Raw genomic sequence first — 22,904 nt, forward strand, 5'->3', positions numbered from 1 at the left:
TTAAATACACATCTGCTTTGCCAGCGTCTATTGCCGATATCAGTAACACAACAGTAATTCAATAATCAAAGGATTTTATATTCCTTGCTCGGAGCAACGGATATCAAGTAAATACAGCAAGTGTTTCATCTTTCTCGGAGGTTTAACAGCACTTAAATGAAATAGACAGAAGAAGAGCTCCGAATCTAGCACGAGCAGCAATGCACACCATCGCCAACAGTCATAGAGCACCACCTAGAGTAACTCAAACTTCACTGACAGAAAACCTAAGAAGCACACTTCACTGTCCTCTGAAATGTAGTTCACAAACTGCTGTAGTGACCACCTATGTCACACACACACACACACACACACACACACACACACACACACACACACACACACACACACACACACACACACACACACACACACACACACACACACACACACCAACATCTGCTCTGTGATTTGCACCTCATACAGCGCGCCATCCACCTCTGTTTTCCATTTACCTCATAAAACTAAGCCATGTTTCTTTCAATCACTCTGCCTCCAGTTTCACACCTCTAGTCTTGCCACTTTTTATTAGCATTCTCTGGTCATGAGGCTGTATGAAAGTGAGGCACACACCTGCCACACTCAAAGTCCTAAAGCCTGTCGCCTCTCAGCAACTCAGTTCAGTTTGCTCAGGTGGTAACTGGACGAGCTTCTTTTTTTATTTTTTTTTTTAGATTGATGGATAACTGACTGGCAGGCTGATTGATTGCCCAACTCGCCAAATGGTTATGCAAGTGCATGACTGGATGGCCGAAAAAGTGCCTTCGGGGTTGAATGTCTCCCCTCAGCCTCTCCCTCTTTCGTCCTCTCTGTCCCTCTTCCTTCGCTCCCTCCTGCCCCCTCCCCGGATGAAACTCAACAGCAGCTGCACCAGAGGTAGGAGTGTCAGAAACTGCCACAACTGTGTTCCTCTCTGTTTTTAGGCGAGTTCCTAGAATAGAACAGTGTTCACAGTGTGTAGAGTGGAAGCTAAACCCCAGGGGCTAGCCGTTTCACTGACATCCTCTATTCAGGAGCAGTGGTACTTAAGCTAGCTGCTGTGCTCGCAAACGCACACAAACACACAAACACGCAAACACAGGAGCACCGCATATCCAAACAAAATGGAATGAAAGTGAGCACACTTGATCAGCACATATTTGAACTGCAAAAGTCATGCATTTACACATATAGCGTGAATATTTACACACGCGCACCCACCCACACACACACACACACACGCTTTTTGTGTATGTAAAAAGCAATAGATCGTGCCAGATAAGATCTCGCTCTTTCTTTTACTATTGAATATGGAATTATGTATTGATAGCAGCTATTTTAAACTGATTTCCCTCCAACTGTGTAAAATGTCACATAAAAAGTAATTTTGTCAATTTGAAATGGTAAATGGTTTTGCAATGACATTTGCAACAATCATACTGTATGATGAAATGGTATGATGTCCATACATATAGAAAGTCCTTAGGTAATATGTCTAGTCCTGCAGAATTGATTGTATGCATATCTTCTTTGGGCAGTGGGGGAAGTAAGCTGCAGCACATACTGTTTAAATGTGGAACACATCCTTTGATCTGCAGAAAAACACTGAGGTTGTTGGTCATACAACAATGCAGTGTGCCAACAAGTGTTATTTGAGTTTGCATTGTTTTTTTTGTTTTTTTCCTAATTTGCATCTTTGCAGTTTGTATAGTCGGAGGTGCAAACGTTGTTTTAGATGCTGAAGCTGCACCCTGCATCTGGATTTGTATTGACAGTTTTCTCTGGTCTTGTCCATCCTCCCTTTCTTGTGGAAGTGACTGAGCCATGAAATCCCAGAGTGGGTGCTGGCGAGGAGAGGGCTGCCGGCCCACAAAAATAGCCCATAGACATCAGATATTATATCGCATAAAAACAAAGGGGAAGCCTGTTTTAAAGATGACAAATGGATAAACTCTAAAACTGTAAGAATGGCCTATATCTTCAGAAACCCCTAGGTGCTCTTCAGATGTTAACAGCTCTTGTCATGTTACATTGCCCTTTGTAAGGTCACACACAGCAAATTGCCCTTGCGATGGTATGAAAAGGGCCAAACGGGCTTTGTCAGACTGACAAAGCAGGCATCCACCACCCTCAGGTCATCTTGCCTTTAATGTGACGCAGCAGTGGCGAGTTCTGCTGACTCTTAGGATGCACAACGTGTAGGATGCTGACTGACAGCCAGACCCTCCTGCTGCATTCGCTACACAGTCTGCAATGTGGGAGGTCTTCCCTCCTTCCTGTGAGTCATATACATCCATCCACGTCAGGGCATCTGACCCTATGAGAGGAAATGTGGATAATGAAACCCCCGAGGTTATTGTACACACAGTAGGATGTAAAATCTGACGGATGCATACACTGTATTGCTTGCCTCTGTTTATCTCTCATATAGTCCTGCTTCTAGGGTGCATTATAGTAAAGGAAAGTTCCATATTAACAATGGATCTAGTGACGATGCATGATATTAAAGGGTTGCTGCTTACACTAATGAAGATTTCACCAACTCTGCAGTCCCTATCAGCTCTCATGAGCTTAAGTCTCTTCTGGTTGTAGTGGTTGTTTGCAGTTTCTCCTCATCAACCCATTTTAGCAGCAGCAGCAGTAGGAGGAAAAGAAAGTGCTGGTAAATCACCTTTACACATTTTTCCCAATCCCAATTGGCTGACAAACAAAGTTAGCATGTGAAATAAGTAGAACATCTAACATTAGTAGCTAAAGCCTAGATTTGTTTCTCATGAATAGGTGGAGACCAAAACAGAGCAGCAGTGTGATTTTTTTTGTTGTTGTTGTTTTTTTTGTGGACTTCAATCAATACAAAATAAAAAGCAGCATTTATAAATATTACACTGCGGCTACGACTTCACAATGTAATCTTGATTATCAATGAGAAAAAGCAACAGGCCAACTTTGAGTCATTTGTCCAGACAAGCAAGACATTTGGGTAGTGTCCCAATATTTCTGTATTTCTACTCTTTATCTCTCTTTGTTACTTCATCTCACTTAGGACCACAATTATCTCATCAAATATACTCTTTTACTTTTCTATTAAAATGAAGGGCTCTACTTTTCATGTTGAACTCTTCATGCTCATTGATTCTACTTTCATTCTTTTTTTGTTTTAATGGTTGGGCCACTTTGCATTCGGGGGAGCCACTGAATTCTTAATTTTTAAAGCAAAACAGACCCTCGGGCAGAGAAGGTCCCATCCCAATCATGAAAAAGGTTACCACCATCGATCTTTTTCTTGAGAAAAAAGGATGTCAGGCAAAGACCGTGCGTTTTTTTTTTTTAATGTTCAGACGAGATACAGTATCAGGAAGAAAATCTATTTATTAACATCAGTCTGCTAGCTCTTACACTGCTAAACATTCATATCAAAGGTTGAACACAAGCAGATTGGTGCTTGTTTTTGACATTAGAGTGGCTACAAAGGGAGCGTTCCCTTAATGAAATCCCCAACAAAATGTGTGAGGCTGTGTGTATTTATGGTGAGTGTGTAATGAGGAAGGTTCAGGGGCTTACTGGCTTCACTGCGACCGAAAGTAATTTTGGTTGTTTTCCCTTGACGTGTTTACCCTCTATGTCTGCTTCAACACAGGGATCTACAACTATAAAACACGTATTCAATTTTATCCCACAAGCCATTTCCCATTCATGAATTTGTAATTTTTCTGTATAATTCCACTACCATGTTTGAGAGTGATAAAATACCCTAATGCTTTGCAGATTGGTGCGTGCAGCCAATTACATACAGGCATACATGTTTTAAAGCCCTCCCTCCCTCGCTGGCAAACACAATTGTGATAACTTGGCACAATAGCAGCACCTTGGACAAAGGATCAGTATTCACAGTTGCAGTCGGTTGGATTTGTGGCAATGTTTGACAATTATCAAGGATGTGCTGCCAGTTTCGTACGAATCCCAGTAGATCAGGAAACACGAGGAATTGTAACAGAAATACATGTTCGTCATAAATAATAAAAACACTTGTAGTGCTTGCAGCATTATATCTTTCCGTAGGTCAAAGACTGAGCAGCCAATTCTGGAGCTAATTGTTTTGTTACATCCTGTAAGAATCATACAGATTGGTGAAAATTCCTGTGAAGCTATGCTTTGAAGTGAGATTCTGTGAAAAGAGGGCAATCAACAGTCCTCATTCTGCATAAGTACATACCATTCACCCAAAACTGGTGCTTCTGGCAAATTTGGCAATATGGTTTGAAATATTTATCTACAGTACGTTTTAGATTAGTTGGTGAAGTGCTTTTGAGCTCCTCATCTTCAAACTGTTATCTTTATCTTCTCGCGTTCCCAAACCCTTTTAAAATATGCCCTAAAAGTTGTGACTGAAACCTCTCTGGCAAGTCCCCAAGTGGAGGTCCAGAGGGCTTTTCAGCAGACAGAAACCACAACAGTGCGATGTTCAGGATACATGTCATTTACTGAGAGATTTGAGTAGGTTAGTACAGATATTACTGACAGTCTCCTGTAAAAGGATGTGTTTTAAGAATTTATCAGGCAAATTTGCTTTCTCACTCTCCCACTTTATTTTCCCTGACAGACACATACAACTCTGTCTGAACTACAACACTGTATTTCACGTATAAACACAGAGAAATGCCAGTCTGAGTTAAGTGCAGACAAGTGAACATGAGATACACGGCCATCCCCACCCTCTCGCACATACAGCCCTTTTAATTCCTTGTCACACTTGTCACCTGTGCCGCCACCCCTTCATAATCCTCTCCCTTTAGAACCTTTGCAGATACATGTGCATCGTTCTTACTAATGAGCGACAGAGAGGGGAGCAAATGCAATAAGTCATACATGTGATTCCACAAATAGCTTTTATCCCACAGCCATGTTCTCACATCACATGACTTCAAACCCGATTCAAAACCGACCTGATGGAATGCGAGTGTAATTGACCACTATGAGGTCAGCATGAGTCAAAGCTGTTTGTGTTTTTTAAGATGCGTTTGTCTTGTACTGAAACTCAGCCAGGTGCGCTGCCTTTAGGAAATCACTATCTGTATTCCCCAGGAGACACTCAGGAAAAGGTTGGCACTCCATAGATTAAAAAAATAAAAGCATGAGGTAGTTTATGTCTTTTACTATTTTTTAACTCTGGAGTGCTGCCTTTTTTCCTGACTGCTGTGGAGAATATAGATACCTCTTGAAACATGTCTGCCAAAAGCTTATCAGCTTGTGTTAGTGCTGGGTCTGTGACCGGGAGCGAGGCAAGGGAGGAGAAGACGAGGCCGCAGCACAGTGGCAATAATAAGTATGTGTGTGTGTGTGTGTGTGTGTGTGTGTGTGTGTGTGTGTGTGTGTGTGTGTGTGTGTGTGTGTGTGTGTGTGTGTGTGTGTGTGTGTGTGTGTGTGTGTGAGAGAGAGCTTGTGTGTGAGACGGAGACAGAGGATGTGTGTGTTTAAAAAGGAAGACGAGAGTGAGAGATGAAACTGCAGTGGCATGTGAAACTAGCACTTGCGGTGCAAAGTCAGTTTCTATCGTTGTGACATAAATCTGTGAGCTCGAAAAAGGTGCAGCTGTGGCACCGAGTGTGTGTCTGTGCGTCTGTGTGTGTAATTGTGGTCGCACATATGGCAAACCCGATCTGTGACAGGTCAACTCCTCTGTCTTCTCCTATGAAGTAGTGAATGGAGGATGTCAGAGCCATGATGTTAGAGCTCTCAAACTCATTCTCTTTCTCTCTCTTTACACACACACACACACACACACACACACACACACACACACACACACACACACACACACACACACACACACACACACACACACACACACACAGCCTTACTTAAGGATTGAAAAAAGATTCATGCACGCACTCACGCACACTATGGATCCATTCTACTGTGTAAACAGGTGTTGAAACAATATGGGAGTGTATAGATATGCTAGTGTCTTTTCTTCTCCCTCGGCAGCATCATTTGCCTTTTTTAAGACACTGTTATTCTCAACTCGCTCTTCACCAGCTCAGGCCTGGCGAACTCTTCAATTCCCAGCAGATACTGATTATGAACAGCGTTAACTGAGAGACGAAGATCTCCTGCTTTTTTTTTCTTTTCTTTTTTTGACCTCTGAAAAGTCTAATTTATTTCAGTTTCTTTTAGCTCTATTTTAAGAACAGCAGCCAAAATAAGAAAAGCCTGTTTTTGGATGGTCTGTGGTGGATTGGTAAGGTTCCATTGGTGCTGCTCCTGCTTAAATTTGTTGCTATAGCGACACCTCCTGGATTATAAAAGTAACTTCCTCTTCTTTCAGTCTAATCTTTTTCCTCTTCCATTCTCCTTGTCTCTCAATTTGCTAGTTCCATAAATAAGCAGAACATGTGTGCAGCTGTTTTGCATTCACTGCATCTCGGTATTAGCATTGCCATTTGTCCTTTCTATAGAAGCTAATTCACAAAACGTTTACTCTTGGTGGTCAAGAGTCAGTCTTTATACAGCATTGCACAATGTTATTAAGGTTAAATCACCTCATTAAGCAGACAAACTTGTTCATGCATTTGAAACCTCACCTGTTTTCTCCATTAACTGAATATTCATTAGATATAGAAAAAGCTTTAAACTAGATTCGGCTAATCTCTGCACTTGTTAGGTTCAGTGAAGTGGTGTGAAATGTCACTGAGGGTCATCTTACTCTTTTTGTCCCAACCTGTTTGCCTTTTTGTGTATTTGCAGCACTCATTTGTTATTGCTGTGTAGTTTAAATGATTTTGGACAACACTCTTGTTTTTGATTTATGATACTGCTGCTATCAACTCCATGGCAAAACAAAAAGGTCCAGGGACCTACTGCAGTGATTTCCAAATGAATTGAACTCATCACAGAGTAGAAATGTCTCTAAAGTGCCTCTGAATGGAATAATATAACAAATTCAAACGGAGTTCTGCCTTCAGGCTGAGCACGACTTCACTATGCAAGTACCACTGTGCATGTATCATATCAGAGGTTGTATAAAATGCATTTTAAATATAATGGCTTCAAAAGATGTTAATAAAGTATCTCCGGATCAAATTTTTTTACCCGTATGCGTTGAATTTATTGGTCACATTCACTTCTCTCTATTAGTAATTCCACAATCAGCCGGGTTTTGTTTTGTTCCTCAAGGTATGAAATCTTAACTTCACTACAGGCACTCAGCATCTATGTGAGGACATTCATTCCAAACAAATCAAACTTAAATCATCATCAGTGTCTTTGCTTCCTCTCCAAGTGTAGCATCAAGTGCATCTGTGAATACGTGAGAGACCATCGTGCTTTCAGATAAGCAAATGTAATTTGAGTCGTGACGTCAAAGGCACAGTGTAAAGAGGTATAATTTGCCATAGCAATGCTTTCAGATGCCTCTTTGAGGTTTGCATTTACAATAGTTGATAAATGTATTTGTGTGACTGAGACTGGTGAGCATTAAATACAAATTTCTTTCTGCATTCAACTGTAGATGTTTCTTGGTTATAAGCCTTATTAGTAGGTCTCGCAATCTTTTCCGTGATCAATGTTGAATACGTTTCATAACATTTCTGAAATGACATTTCAGCATCAAAATGGCAAATCATCTTATTTGCACCCCCTCTCTCTTTGTGTGTTGAGTTTACAGATATCCTATATCCATTCAGTCTCAATATGTCTTGTTTTGAAGTAAATGCGTCATAGACAGAACCAGGACAGAAAAATGCCCAGTAAATAAAGTGTCTCTCATTTTGTGACATTTTTACTGGAATTGAGATTTTTTTTTAAATGTAGTAAATGGAGATGACATGGAACAGCATTAAGCCTGCTCATTTAAAAACTAGGATGAACACATTTGTTGCATGGTACAAGCACTAAAATCTACAAAAGGGGAGAATTGACACAGCATTGAACCGTGTGGGTCCCCATTGACTGTTGTCTCAGCGTGACAAACATGTATTGGTTTAAACCAATCAACATCAGCATGCACAGATAAATCAAGAATTCTTGGGATGATACATGTTGCAGTAAAGGCTTTTGTGATTCATATATTTTCTGCTCCAGTGTACTAATCCAATTTAAAGCTCCAGTTACTTCATTATGCGGTTGTTGTTTTTTTTAAAAGTACAAACTAAATTACAGGGTTAAAATTTAAAATGAAAAATGAAAATGCAAAGAAGGAAACCAGAATGAGAAAGCAAATAACTGTTCAAAGTGTGTGCATGTGTGTGTGTTTGTGTACTTTTGTGTTGGTTAGACAGAGATCTTCCAAAGAGCCCCCCCCCCCCCCCAAAAAAGGCCATCGTTTTTTGTGTGCCCAATGTAATCTTTAGAAGCTTTGGCCAACCTCCTCTTCCACTGGCCCTACATCTGCTACGGCGTGGCTCTTGAGGGATATCTCCAAAGACAACTCTCACTCTGACACACACACACACACACACACACACACACACACACACACACACACACACACACACACACACACAGCAAGAATAGAATATTGCGCATCGCGTCCCACTCTGTATGTGGCAACTCACAGGGGGTTTCTCTTTTGTTTGTCAGCGTCGCTGCCGAAGGCTTCATGAGTATCTGTAAACAAGTTTAAGAGGGAGGTCGCATCAAAAAAAAAAATCCTAATTGCTATTTTGTATTCTGAAGGCGAGAAAATAAATTAGCTCAGACTACAGAGAATATACTGCAGAATATGCATTTGCACATCTCAGACATTCAGGGCTGTTTGTCCGGCTGTGAGCTGCTGGCACCAATGCTTAGCTGATGCCGACAAAACTGTATCTGTACCATCACGGCATTATAAATATTGTTTTTGTTTGATGATGATGGTCCGGCTGGACTAAGGAGAGCTGGACTTTGATTCTGCCTCGTACAGATGATAAAGCAGATTTTTGTAACAAACTCGAGTGGCATAATGAATTGAAAAATCTCTGTGTTAGAAGGTCACAGCTCTGATCCTAAAGTATAGTGGTATTTTCCTGATTCCTCTGCAGCCTTCTCAGAATCCTTCTCATGCTCCCCTAAAGGGAGAAAGATGTTTTATTAGTTGTGTTCAATGTACATGTCTCAAATTGAATGCAGCAAACCTCACCTTGCAATGCATTACTTGTACTATTATGAGCTTCATTGTGTTGTGTGTTGAAAAAAAGTAAATCAAACATCGGCGCTATAAGATATGTTAAAAATATGAATAATATAACAGCTGTGAGATGTATGGGTGACTTTAAAGGAGCAGTATGTAGGATTCAGTGGCATCTAGTGGTGAGGTTGCGGACCAACTGAACACCCTTCACATCACCCTCCCCTTCCAAGCATGTCAGAAAATCAGAAAAAAATTGGAAAGGGCCTTCTGGGCTACTGGAGAAACATCGCAGTGAAACACGGCATGCTCCGTGAAAGGGGACCCGCTCCCTATGTGGATGTTAAGGGCTCATTCAAAGGTAATGAAAACACAACTTTTCAAGGGATTTAACATTGATAAAAACATAATTGTGAATATTGTATTCCATGTTTACCAATATATCCTCCTAATTCCAACACATTGCCCCTTTTAAGGAAAGTGAATATTTTAAGTTTTAAAAAGCTGCTACGTAAATGATTCGCATTTTCAATCAGAACATTCAGTACTGTCATATTTTATCCAATTAGGTCATAGAAGTGACTTTACAAAGCCGTGACCAGATATCCCAATGGAGCTACAGTTTACAACATAGAACTGTCTTTTATTCATATTCAGCTTTTAATGCGCGTTCGCAATGTTCACCCACAAATAAAAAGAGCCTCTCATTAGGGAATCAATTGATTGGGTAACTTTGATTTTTTTTTTGGACACAGTGTCTTTTGTCTCTGCGATAATATCAGAACATTTTTTATTTGCACAGTGCCCCAGAGAACGAGAGAGAGTGGGAAGGAAGGTTTTTCCCACGATGCTATATTACAAACAGCCACTAGAGGAGGTAGGAGACAAGCACATGACGTGGAGCCGGAGAAGAGCATCCAAAAACCACAAATATGCCCAATCACTGTCAGATGAACAGCAACCTAACGATGACAGAAACAAATTCCCCGTGCTAATGAGAACCCTCCTAACAAAAGGACTGACAATGTATTGAATTCTCCACCACTGAAACACAACACCCCTCCAGTAAGGAGCACAAACTTGATGTTTCACGAGAGATTCAGAGTCGCTCCTGCCAATCTGCACTTCATTAGGCTGATTGCTTGCCTGTAGAAGCTACTTGCTCTGCCTGCCAGTTCCCTCTGCCTGCCTGCCTGCTTGTCTGTCTGCCTGCCTGGCCTCTCTCGCCTTGTTCTGATTAAAGAGGAACCTCATAAATATGCTGCTGACCATTAACGATTTCCTCATTACATCAAAGTCACACGGAAGTTGTAAGCTGCTTTTACAATTGCGACAAAGCACAGGCACCTCACATCATCAAACTCACTCTGCGGCTGTATATATAACATTTTTTTTTAAAAACGCCACTGAGCTGGACGGGTCTGGTAGAATTTGGCTAATTCAAAACTAAGTCAACAGTGGTCATTAATAACTTTATAAAGGCAGGAAGAACTTGATGCTTTAGAGAATAAGAGCAGTAAGATAAGGGAACTTCCCTCTAACAAGATTGTTAGTGTCACCACCTCTGCCACAAGCAAATTGAGAGATTGCTATGGATTATTTCCAGTTAAGTGTCCAGTGAATGTTTTTACTTCTCGCTTGAAACATAAAGATTTGACAAAAAGACAGTAGTTACAGATTGTTTATCCCTAACTGGCAACCCACAGACCTATTTTAGATATAAATGTTATGAGTTTTCCTGCTGCTGTCTTAAAACTCGCAATACCGAAATATTGTTCATCAACGTAGAGATAATCATATCCAGCGAGACAACGTGCTGCATTTCTGTATAAACAAAACATAATTATAAAAGCTTCATAAAAAAATAAATGGCAGCTCAGTAATAATATGAGCTGTGTGTGAAGTTGGATAATTTATGGCTGTCATTTTATGGTTTGTCAAACATTGCCTTGAAGTGACCACGGTTTGATGGGAGAAACAGACATGGGATTAAACCACACATGCACGTTGGCAGACAAAGAGCAGCTGTATCTGAAAACAGCCTCGACAGGAAGAACAAGAGCAACAGCTCGCCGGTTTCACTCGTAAATAACTTCACTTCATATAGATGCACAAGTTTACATTTTGCTACTTTATTTTTTCACACATAAAATTAAATGTCAGTTCTTTAAAGGAAAAGGTCTAAAAGGCTTTAATTTCTCATTTGAGTGATAAAACATGGATGTGGAAAAATATACACGTATATAAACTGCATAGCACGATATAGGCCCTTTCAAAGGGACGTTCAGGAAGAACAATATAAATACACATTTGGTCTGAACTTTTGTACCATATTCTCATTATCTATCATAAATACACAACATGAGGCACTCATACATTTCCAGCATTGTAGTTCAAAGTGAATAAATATGTTTACGCTGTATACATGTGTTGTAAAGAAGTGAGGGAGTGATGAAAATGCTTTTATTGCTCAGAGATGAAACATTAACAAAGTTTTAATAAGATAAAGTTTTCATTGTGATGCATATTAGAGGGTTAAACCTTTTGTTTCCTCGAAGACACCACGAACCTGAATTTGACAGTTTTTCAAGACACTTTTTATTAGAATTGAAACTCAAAAATTGCTTAAGTGATATGTTATATCTGGCCTGAGTTGCAGAAGCACCCATTCATCTAAACAAGTGTACAAAGTGTCTTGATATTAAGGCCCTTTTCAACACGAGGTGCTGTGTGTGATTTGTAGCAACGTTTGGCAGAAAAGTCGCAGTCTGTGTACTGGTGCCCAGTGCAAGTCCTCGCCCAGCTCAATTATTGCAGAAGTAAACAAGTGAAGAGTATAAACAGCTGGACAGTAACACCCTCCTCATATAGATAATGTAAACAGGAAGTCCAAAAAAAGAGTTGTTTGTTCTTTTTTTTTTTATCCTCGCTGGGGGAAAAAGAAAATTGATTTTAAAATGGACTTGAAGGGCTCAGAAAGTTGGTTGAAACACTTCTTGTGCAGTAGATATATTACACACGCACATCCTTCATGTCCATTATTGGGAATCCTCGCAAACATACTGAAACACGCTTCAGCAGAGTCAGTGATATTTCCATTTTTTTTTTTTTTTTTATGATAGGTGGTACATGCTGTAGCCCAGAGGAGCAGCGTACAGTCCGAGCGGTGAAATGGGCAGTATGGGTCTGTGGTGGTGGTGGTGGTGGTGATAGGCAGAGTACGACTGTCCGTAGAGTGACATGGCGCCGAGCGACAGTGGTAACGTAAAGCCGGGGTGTAAAGCTCCAGCGGCAGCCGCCGCCACCGCTGCCGTCTTGGCGTCTGCGGCCATCTTGAGTTTCTCAAGCTCGGCCTCTTGGAGCCTCTTGGCTTTCGCCCTACGATTCTGGAACCAGATCTTCACCTGGGTCTCTGTCAGAGTCAGCGAGGAGGAGAACTCGGCTCGCTCTGCGATGGAGAGGTACTGCTTCTGCCTGAACTTCCTCTCCAGAGCCAGGAGCTGAGAGGTGGTGAAGGGAGTGCGGGGCTTTCGGTTGGTCTTGTGTTTCCTCAGTTGACAGGAAGGACCTGAAAGGAAGGACCGATGGAGATTTTTTTTTTTTTTTTTGAATGACGATGAGAACTAAATATGGCAACATTAGTTTAACATAAATTAAAACACCGATAACGGGACATACCCTCATCTTAAGGGCTACGTTTCATTAATATCACATATTTTGACCCACAACATTATTATCAGCCATCAAGTTGCCCTTTAATCTACTTCCTTGTTTTGGTTAAATAACTGTCCATCAGGAGACATCATTGCGGCACAGCTTGTAGAGAAACATTTTCCAGTACTGCGTGTCTAAAACCTGATGAGTTGTCCTCTTCATCCCTATTTAGGCTACATGGCATGTTACAACTTATTTGATAGGCTACCTTACGCAACAGGATAATAGCCTACCTAGGAGAAAGAATGCGGACGAAAACAACAACAACAACAACAACAAAATAGGCTAATTTGAATGATGCTTAATATAAAACAAAAAGAGAAACCTACGAGGTTGTGCGGAAAACGCGCTGCTGGTCACCCAGGGTGCGCAGTCCTCTGGCTCTGATGCCTCCGATTTTACCGGCGATGAGGGCGCAGCCGTTAAGCTCGTCCGACTTCCCGCTGGAGAGCTGCACGTCTCCCGACACAGATACAGAGAGTTTAAAGCTGACGGGGTCACCGACACCGAACTTCCCTTCGGTTTACAGCAGCCGGACTCTCCGCCGCGGCTGTCCGTCTTTCTCCCGGACATGAGCGCCTCCACGCTGAACGGGTGATGCCGTCGCACCGCCGGAGGTGTCTTCTCTTCCCCCGACCCCTCAGTCAAGTCCGCGCGGTTACTGTCCTCCTCGGACGAACTGTTCCCCAGGTCGTTAAAAGTCTCCTGGGAGGCCATCTCTCCTCCAGGTCTCCTCCGAAAAACAGGTGAACCCCGCGCGGACAGAGCAGTCACAGGTCAGCCAGAAACTCGTCCCGGTGAGCGCAATGTTGTGAGCTGTCATGTCATATGTGGGAGTATGTAGACGCAGCACGTTGACACGACTCAACTTTGACCAATCACTGCCGCCCAAAGTGTTTCGAGTGAGCACATGCTGCTTTCAGGGACAGTCGGATACTGACGTTTCCTGTGTTGTCTTTTGAGTAGTGCAGTGCAACAGACTCCTCAAATAATCATTATTGTTATTGATAATAGTTTTAGTATTAGTGCTGGTAATAGTACACGTATGTGTTGGTGACCAAACCACTGTGCATCAGGGTGTCATTGTCAACATTGTTTTTATTTTTTAGATTCCCTGATTTACAAGGTTAAATGGATTGTTGAAGGCAACACATTTGTATTTAAATTGATCCAAACCAATACAAAATAATACAAAAACAACTATTGTGACGAATTGTGTCATTTGCCCGAGCTTTCTACTAACAGTTGTTCGGTATTGTAAATGTGACCAAGTGACATTTTCCAGATGGGTTTTACAGATTTTTAGCTTAATTAAATTCGACGTAAATCAAGCTTTTTGTTTAATTTAACAACAGAGTTTTCCCTCATGTTGGCTTGTTGGTTTAATAAAGGATTTCGGTAAAATGGGCTGCAAAAATTACAACTGTGCCCAGTGTGATCTTAGTTTCTACCCAGGATGGATGACCTAATGGGGCCATTTATTTGTGCCTCTAACTTGCACAAACCTCAGTCTGATGAAGGATCAATGATTCAGGCACACTGGATCGACACATTGGCTAAATAAACAACCTCTCTACCACCCTCACTCTCTCTGTACGAGTGGATGAAGATGTCGGGATGGCAGGTTGACAAGGAGGCTGCATTTTGGTCATTATCCTAACAAGGGAAAAGGCAATCCTCTCTCATCTTTGCTAAAAATCGCCTACTGGCTGTGCACGGCATTATCACATGTTAAGCTTCAGTAATGGATTAGCTCTAACTCTAACCTCATGAGACTGCATGTGTAAACACGGGCCCCATGCGGATAATTATGGAGAATTATACCCGGGATGAAACACTGATCTTTTTCTTTTTTATCTCTCTCTGTGATTTGTTTGGTGTTCCCTTTATTGGGACTTTCCATTGTACACTATGTTATTGTGCACTATGGGAGCTGAGCCTTTATAGGAGGGTGTCACAGTCAAATTACAGAGTAAATGACTTAACTAAATTACAGATTTAGTTTTGAAATCCTTAGCTCGGTCCAGCTGGTGTCTGGGGCGCGACTGGACAACAAACTAGATTAGACATTCACATGTCCCCCTCCATGTCTGTAGCTGACTCATTCATCTTCTTATCGCAATTCAATCCCATTCACTACGCGCATTAGACATGAAGAAACGCATTGTAATTCTCATGAAATAAGTCATTGAGATTCCTCCACGGGGCAATTTCACATTTTGTCAGATGAAAGTGCCAGACTCCTGATGTAGTGCTTTACACTTGTACAACAGTCCTTTGATTATAGTTGAAATATTTTAAACTGAAAAGATGTTTCACTCATTTTAGGATTTAGTTTTTCCCATGGTCATGCTTGTTTAAATCATTTCTTATCTTTCGTCCAATTGGTCATATTTAACACCCGGCACATTAATAATTGTAACAGTGCAATTGCTAAATGGTAAATAATCACTATTTTACATCACAAGGTCGGATCCAGTCGTAATTTGTTGATGTTTAAATGGTTAAAGCAATATGTGCGTCCTTCATGCACAGCCTGCTGTAATGCAAAACTGTTACAGTCTGAGAATCCCACAGGAAAAAGTTGCTTTTCAGATTGGTGGCATTAACTGATGGCAAAAGGAAGTCTCGATTGAGAACTTCAGAGAGAAATGGACCTCTCACTCTTGTGCGGCAAGCTTTCATTGGTATTATGACCATTCTTTTAAAAGGACACGCCATTTTTCAGACATCCCTCAGGATAAATTTATGTACAGTAAATACTCTATTGTTTTCTGTTATACGTGTATTTTTTTATGTGCTGCTACCAGGCTTGAGGAGTTTGTGTGTGTCAGACTGTGGAGCAGGACTCAGTTCCCAGGAGGCTGCCACTGCTGCCTTATTAAAGTGGGGTTATTTCACAGACAATCAGAGGTTTGTGAAGGCGCCAGTGAGCGGGCAGATGAAAGGACTGACTCCTCAGGGGAGAAACTGTTGCCTTTTTTTTTTCCAGCTCTTTTCAGGATCCCCACCTCCTTCCCCCTCTACTCCCTCTCTCTCTCTCTCTCTCTGGCTGTGCCCGCACGCCCTGCAGGCACCTTGTCAGTCAGTCAATCACATAACTCGTTCTTGGCTGACTGTCAGTGACATGCTTCCTCCTTTCCTCTCTTCCTATCTTTTCCCTTCCACTCTATTATGCTTGCTGCACTTAGTCTTCATTTATTCCTTTTCTTTCTTTCTGTCCTCACCTCCATGTCATCTATTTTGGCTTATCTGTTACTTTCTAAATTCTTTATTCCTGCTCCCTCATGTTTATCTTCCTCCTGACCCTCTGTCCTTCCTTCCAGCCCCTCTGTCTTCCTTTTGTCTTTGCTCGACTCTACCACTCCGCCTCTTTCTTTCAACATTATCTCACTGTCAACATAGAAATCCTCTCTGTCATATTTAAAGGAAGTGTTTTTAAATCCAGCCACAGTTTCATCACGAGAAACCTTTTGAAAGAGGTGACAACAAAAAGGGTTCACCATCAGAGTTGCATCAAATAGGGAGGGACATAAAATCATTATTGGCATGTGTGTCAATCTATCTTTCAAACATGTTGCATAAAGGAAATTTCCAGTGCCAGATATTCTAATCACAGAAACCACTGACACTCATGCAATTGTTATATTTGGAAAACATGACTCAAGTGGCACCAATACAAACTACAGTCTACATGGCAACACATCTAACAACCGCGCCTGGCCTATCTCGATACCAAAACTAAGGTGATGTTCTCTTCGCTGAACTTTAAATGTGTGAATGCATTGGGACTATATAATATATAAAACACTGGCTGTTAAATGTACGTTAAGGTTAGACATGCAAAAATGATGTGACCGCAGATCCAAAGAGGATTTTGCAAGAGAAATAGAAGGAGGACTAAAGGAAGGCGAGATGAAGGAGGAGGAGGAGGAGGAGGAGGGTTAGAAATGAGAGGGTTGCTCTCCTGGGTGTAGCAAAATTACCCACACATCCCACTTCCTTTTTTCCATAATATCATTTAAGCCTGATAATAGCGAAAGCAATTTGTCTGAGCATGTTTGTGTGTGTCTGTGTGTACCGTGTGGATGTCTTGTGTGTGTGTGTGTGTGTGTGTGTGTGTGTGTGTGTGTGTGTGTGTGTGTGTGTGTGTGTGTGTGTGTGTGTGTGACACAGAGAAGCTTGAGAAGCCTCTGGTTGTGTGGGTCGGGCACACCTCAGAGCATTGTAATTACAGCCGGAGCTTTGAAGTGGTGGAATGTTTGGTTGGGATAATCAGCAGGCTGGGCTGCTCTCACACACTATTTACATTCCCATTAAAACACTCATTCATGCCATCGCACCAGCACATTTTATTATCTGTACTAATACTTAGCTGAGAAAGTAACATGTTAAAAAGTTAAATGTGATCACTGAGATTTTGCAGTTCTGTTAGAGGATGTAAATTTATGTAATCTTCTTGTGTTACTCAGAAGTTCAGTCTGCTGCTTCTCCTGATCCTGAGCTGTCTTATAGTCTGAGATCTGAAAGCTAAGAAGAAGATAAACTTTGCAGCTATAGCTCAAGAATAAAAACTACCCGTGCAAACATTGAACATTGGGTTAGTTTCACAGTCTGTTTTTTTCCCTCAGTACTTTTGGGCATGATTAAAGGGTACAAAATGGAAATGTGAAAGCAGAAAAATAGCAGGAGGTAACATGCAACAAACCAGAATCAGAGATTTTTTGGTGATAACATGGCATCTAAGCATAGAAGCTGTCCCACGTTCTATAGAAATTGTGGCCCTTTCAGGACTGAAAAGATCAAATGTGTTAGACTTGACGTGGTTAACATTTTACACTTCTAGGCAACCAGGACAGACATTAATCTCTTAACTGATATTCTAATTAAATTAACTGATATACTAATTAAATTGCTCACCCAACAGATCTGAAACCCCCCCCCCCCCAATGCCCATCCCACATCCCGCTTTTTTTGGCATATCAAACCAGGAAGTAATTAAGCAACACTTAATGCTGGTTGATCAATATCTGTTTATTTGAATATTTGTCCAGCGTCACAAAATATTTCGATATAACTGTGCAAAGTCAAATGTAGAAAAATCAAACTATGCTGCAATGTACTAAAATGTGTTTCACTGTTATGCAATAAGTTGTGATACATTCTTCACATGCAAAACAAAAACTTAACTGCTGAATTTTTTTAGGAGACATTTTGTTTGAAAACATTTATTTGGACCCCATAAAGTAAAATTATAACACATAAGAGTCATATGTCATGAAACAATTACACTGACATTTAAAATTATAGCTTCGCCCTGCTTTGTACCGTGTTTTCCCCACCTACACACATTTAGACACTTATGTCTATACATGCGTACACAAAAACACAGTACACACAATGAAGTCACATTCTTCTCAGTAAGACAAATAACTTGGCAAACCAGTGGGACATGTTGCAAATAACTGGCACATGCACACTCAAGCTTAATAACACTGTTGACTTGGGTCCATATTACCTAAGTATTGTCATCCACCCCACCCCACCCCACCTCCCTCTCTCTCGCTCTCCCTCCCTCGCTGAGCTTCCCAAGCCCTCAGAACCTCCGCCTGTAATGCACCTAAATGACTACCTTCAATGCTACAATGGCGCCAGAGCCAATTAGCTGTTAACACTGGAGACAGATCTTTTCAGAAGCCAGAGAATGAGGCCTCCTGTAACGTGAAAGATTGATGCCCACTTTGCTAATGACAAGAGAAGGAGGTAATCTGTTGCTTGACTCAGTCCTTGGGCGGTTTTACAGGATCATCAGCTGGTGACTATTTATATTTATATTTCATATTACAATGAACAACAAAAAACAAATTTGCCTCTTGACAAGGGGATATATCAGTTCCTCCCTCTTTACACCTACAAGAGAACAGCTTGCTACTTATTGTGATGATAATTGCTTGGATAATGGCCAACTGCAATTATGTTTTTGGAACTGTTCTCTGCTCTTTGATGAAGTTTAGAACAAGACCTGTGTACTTACAGTATACACGGTTTATAGCTTCACCTCAGAAAACCCATCATTATCGGGTCCTCCTTTCATTTCATAGCTGAAGTACCTTGGAGGGTTTTGAAACGTTGGGCAAATTCAAGCTCAGCCTCCTCTTAACCTTTCTTGTACCCAAATAAAATTGTGCAAATAGGTTTGCGTTCTTTCCCTATGCAGGCAAGCTCTTTTATTTATCTACTGTGTATTACCAGCAGCAGAGGAAAGTTTCCTCCAACTTGTCATGCGTTATGTGCATCAACAAAACTGTTACATTTTCAGCTGACTTGGCATTCAAGCTTTTGTAAATTAACCATGGAGTGCCATCACAATCAGACACAAGAAGCATCATCAGACTTGTATTTTATGACTCAGTGTGCATCACAGGCCCCATGACTTCAGTTTTCGTGTCAAACTCTCAGAGTGAAAGAGTGGAAAGAGACTAGCCAGGGGCCATCTGTTCCTCGCACAACCTTGTAGATTCCTTGTGACACACTATATCTTAATCACTTCTGACAGGTGGGATTTATGACGAGGCCATCGTGTAAATCAAAAGGAGGCTTGTTATTATGGAGAGGCACTGAAATGGTATAATTGTTTTTAAGTGGTGCTGGAAGGGCAGGACAGTGTGCATGTATTCCTTTGTGTATGTGTGTGTGTGTGTGTTGCATGTGATCGTGCGAACATGCACTGTATTCTGGGAAGTTTTCCAGAGATTGTGGAAATCCACCTTCCACACAACAAACAGCTTAAACCCCAAAAACAAATCTCCTTAAGACATTTTTGTCTCATTACGGCAAATAACATTTCATGGTAGAAAAAAAACCACAACTTTCCCAGCTATTATGACTGTGTTACACGCACCCTTTGTTATATGGGAATAAAATGTGCTTACACACGATAACTGATGTGGGACAAATGTTGTTTTTTCTGTGCAGTAAAAATAGAGTCTTTTGCCAACTGTGACTAGATAGAGTACCTAAAAAGTATCCAAAAACAATTGTTTCATTTATGTCCAAAACCATGTGAGATGGTGTTTTAGCTACTGGTTTATGTTGCAGGTTGCTGCTGGGAGTTAGGTTCATCTCTATTAATAACCCTAAAACCTGCATCGTATATCACCATCTTAACAATGTTCATTAAAATGTGCACTCCATATAGTTGTAACTATATGTCTAAGACCTCTATGCTGTCCTATTTTCTCTCTGCTCTCCACTCTTCCCAACCGGTTGGTGCAGATGGCCACCCCCTTTGAGCCTGGTTCTATCTTCCTGTTAAATGGGAGTTTTTCCTCCCCATTGCTGGAAGTTTTTCCACCTTAAAGGGGAGATTTTGTCCTCCTAGCTCACGTGGGAATTGTTGAAATGTTGGGTTCCGCTGTATAAAGTTCTGTTGTAAGGACTTTACTGTGTTAAGTACCCTGAAATAACCTGTGTTGTGATTCGGCGCTATATGATTGATTGATAGATAGATAGATAGATAGATAGATAGATAGATAGATAGATAGATAGATAGATAGGTAGGTAGGTAGGTAGGTAGGTAGGTAGGTAGGTAGGTAGGTAGGTAGATACTTTATTAATCCCCAAGGGGAAATATTTTCGCCTTTTTTTTTTTTTTTTTATAGATAGTTACTTTATTAATCAATATATACATAAAAGTGAATTGAGTACAATGCTCACCAGTATCTGATTGCTTTACAGTTTAGATAGGGTAAGGTGCCTTATTTGTCTGTTATGCAAGAATGATTATTAAAACCCTAAATGAAATATGCTATTGTAAAGAATAAAGTGTGTTCGTGTTAAGCTTTTAGAACTAAAAAGAACATGATATAACTCTAATTGTGGTTTCTTTGTCTTCGTCCTTCATCCTCTTCCTCCTGGGATGCGGCCACCCCTTCATGATTTACAGTACAACATTAAAAGTCCACTCTTCTACTGAGATTCAAGTTTCAGTATGTGTGTTTGAGTTTAACTACCTTGGGTTAAAATCAGTATGTGCAGCTTTGCCATTGGTGTCTAGTGAGAGCTTCTTTTATGGAGTCATAAAGAACAAAGCGGTTAACTGAATAAACAAATCAGCCACTACGCAAAACAAGGAAAAGGGAACATCAAAGCTGGTCGTAACCATTTTAAAGGTCAGCAGTTGGGAAGAGACTGGCTGGCTCACTGACTCACTGGTTAGTTGGTCAGCGGTTTTACTGTGTAGGATTTCTCATTGGCTGACTGAGTAAATGAGTGAATATCCTCTGGGCTATCTGATTAACAGAGGAGCTGATTATTTGAATCATTAGGAGGCCAGTTGATTGACAGACTACTGCCGTGCATAGCCGAGCCATCATGGGAACATAAAATGAGGCTCAAACCAACATATTGACCTGACACCAGAGTGGCGCAAGATTCGCTTTTTTAATGAAATCTGTCCTACGAGTGTGTACGAGTGTGTGCGTGTGCTGCAGACCCAAGACTCAGACTCACCGCTGTTTAATGAGCAAAAGACGCCAGTCACAGTTGGACCAAGGACAGAGGTTTGGCTACGATAGAAAGTGCAGAGCACACAAACACACAACTACTCTGATCTTTGCTCCGTACCTGTAGAGTGAGAACTGCCACTGGAGTCCTTTGTGGTGACCCTTTCTTCGCCTACAGGGTCAAAGGTTATAAACCTCTGCATGCGCCCTTTGAAATGGAACAACAGGGGCTTGCTGTTCGACTGATTGCCACGATGGCAGTAACCAAGATACGATCTATATAGTCACAGCCATAACACGAGAGAGAGAAGCAGAGAAAGCAGTTTCACAGCAAGTGTAAATAATGGCGTGCATATCCTTGCCTTGACCCTCTACAGACTGAAATAAAATGGGGCATAATGGAGCTTATGCTTGCAATTTATAAATAATGCTGTTGCTGGATTTTTGGCCACAGCATTAACTCAAATATGACACTAATGGCTTTCAGAGTGGACCAAGGTTGTCAGCTTTGATCACATCCATAACATGCTTTTGTGAATTCATATTTAATTATTCCTAGAAAACACCTCCCGACCTGTTTTACATTGTTACATTCTTAACTCACACACACTGGGGTTATGTCTTTTCCCCTGTGTTTTTTTTAGTATTTATAGAAAAAAAAAACATTAAATATGCTTACTGCCACAATGGTGTGTTTTTTTTCATTCCAAGTTAACTTACCACTTCATTTTTGGCTCCATCCCAGAACTGCAACTTTGTCTGCCATCACCTGACCATCTAAGCTTGCGTTGCTGCTGTGTAAGGGAGTGTAGTGAGGGTTTCATCAATGTATAAAACATCTTTGACCTTGAATCAATTGGCTGAGATCTGTTGAGCAGAAGAAAATCGGTGTAACCTGAAAATGAGCTTGTACGACTTTGGGCAGGGAACATTGCTAAAACGGAGTCTCTTATACGAAGCGATAGCAGTCAGATGGCCAGAGAGGTTGTAAATCTGTGACATCCTGATTATCTTCATGTACAAAACTGGCTGCTACCCAAAAAACATACCCACCGCCCTTACTGCATAATTGTGAACCGGGCAGCACATTGCATAATCCAACATAGGAGACAATTTGGATGGTAATTTTAAAGCTATCATCATCAATATTTTAATATTTACAATGGATCAAATGACTACATGTATGTAAATAGGGGACATGCAGTATGTAGTGATGAATCAACGGAATTATCACCCGACTTTGCAGTTCCTCTAAGCTCTCTGGGGGTGTTATGGGTATCTTGTGTCTCTATGTTTTGATCTTCTGACCCACAACTTTGCTGTTTTGAGTCACTTCCATCACTCTCTTCAAGATTGTTTTCAGGTCACAGGCATTTGTAAAACACATGCCCAGCACCAAGATCATTACTAGCCGGAGAACAGAGTGGAGGATTTAAATATATTTCCTACAGGAGTTGCTGGAGTCCAAAACAAGAGTGAAAAAGAAAGTGCATATAGAACTTGTGTTTTCCATGGAGCCAGAGATACAATTCCATGCTCATGTTTCACCCAACCCTGTCTTC

The 22,904-nt window shown here is 41.1% G+C and overlaps 1 protein-coding gene across 1 annotated transcript; it reads right to left on the bottom strand.

The window, feature by feature from the left end:
• Positions 1-11,271: 11,271 nt before the first annotated feature.
• msx2b (muscle segment homeobox 2b) lies at positions 11,272-13,650 on the bottom strand. Its single transcript, XM_069722416.1, has 2 exons — positions 13,168-13,650; positions 11,272-12,692 (listed from the first exon to the last, which is right to left on the bottom strand). Exons 1-2 carry the CDS (start codon positions 13,553-13,555, stop codon positions 12,238-12,240), a joined length of 843 nt encoding a protein of 280 aa, XP_069578517.1. The 5' UTR covers positions 13,556-13,650; the 3' UTR covers positions 11,272-12,237.
• Between the last annotated feature and the right edge of the window lie 9,254 nt (positions 13,651-22,904).

The sequence above is a fragment of the Brachyistius frenatus genome, unplaced genomic scaffold, assembly GCF_029030835.1.
Source record: "Brachyistius frenatus isolate BFR_SWC_R1_liver_20210118 unplaced genomic scaffold, ASM2903083v1 Contig_5, whole genome shotgun sequence".
NCBI classification, from domain to species: domain Eukaryota; kingdom Metazoa; phylum Chordata; class Actinopteri; family Embiotocidae; genus Brachyistius; species Brachyistius frenatus.

Bases quoted from the DNA above. Each gene is read 5' to 3' on its own strand.
- msx2b (XM_069722416.1), bottom strand. From the start codon at position 13,555: ATGGCCTCCCAGGAGACTTTTAACGACCTGGGGAACAGTTCGTCCGAG. The intron at 12,693-13,167 runs GTAGGTTTCTCT...CCTTCCTTTCAG, and splicing joins CGCGTTTTCCGCACAACCTC to GTCCTTCCTGTCAACTGAGG.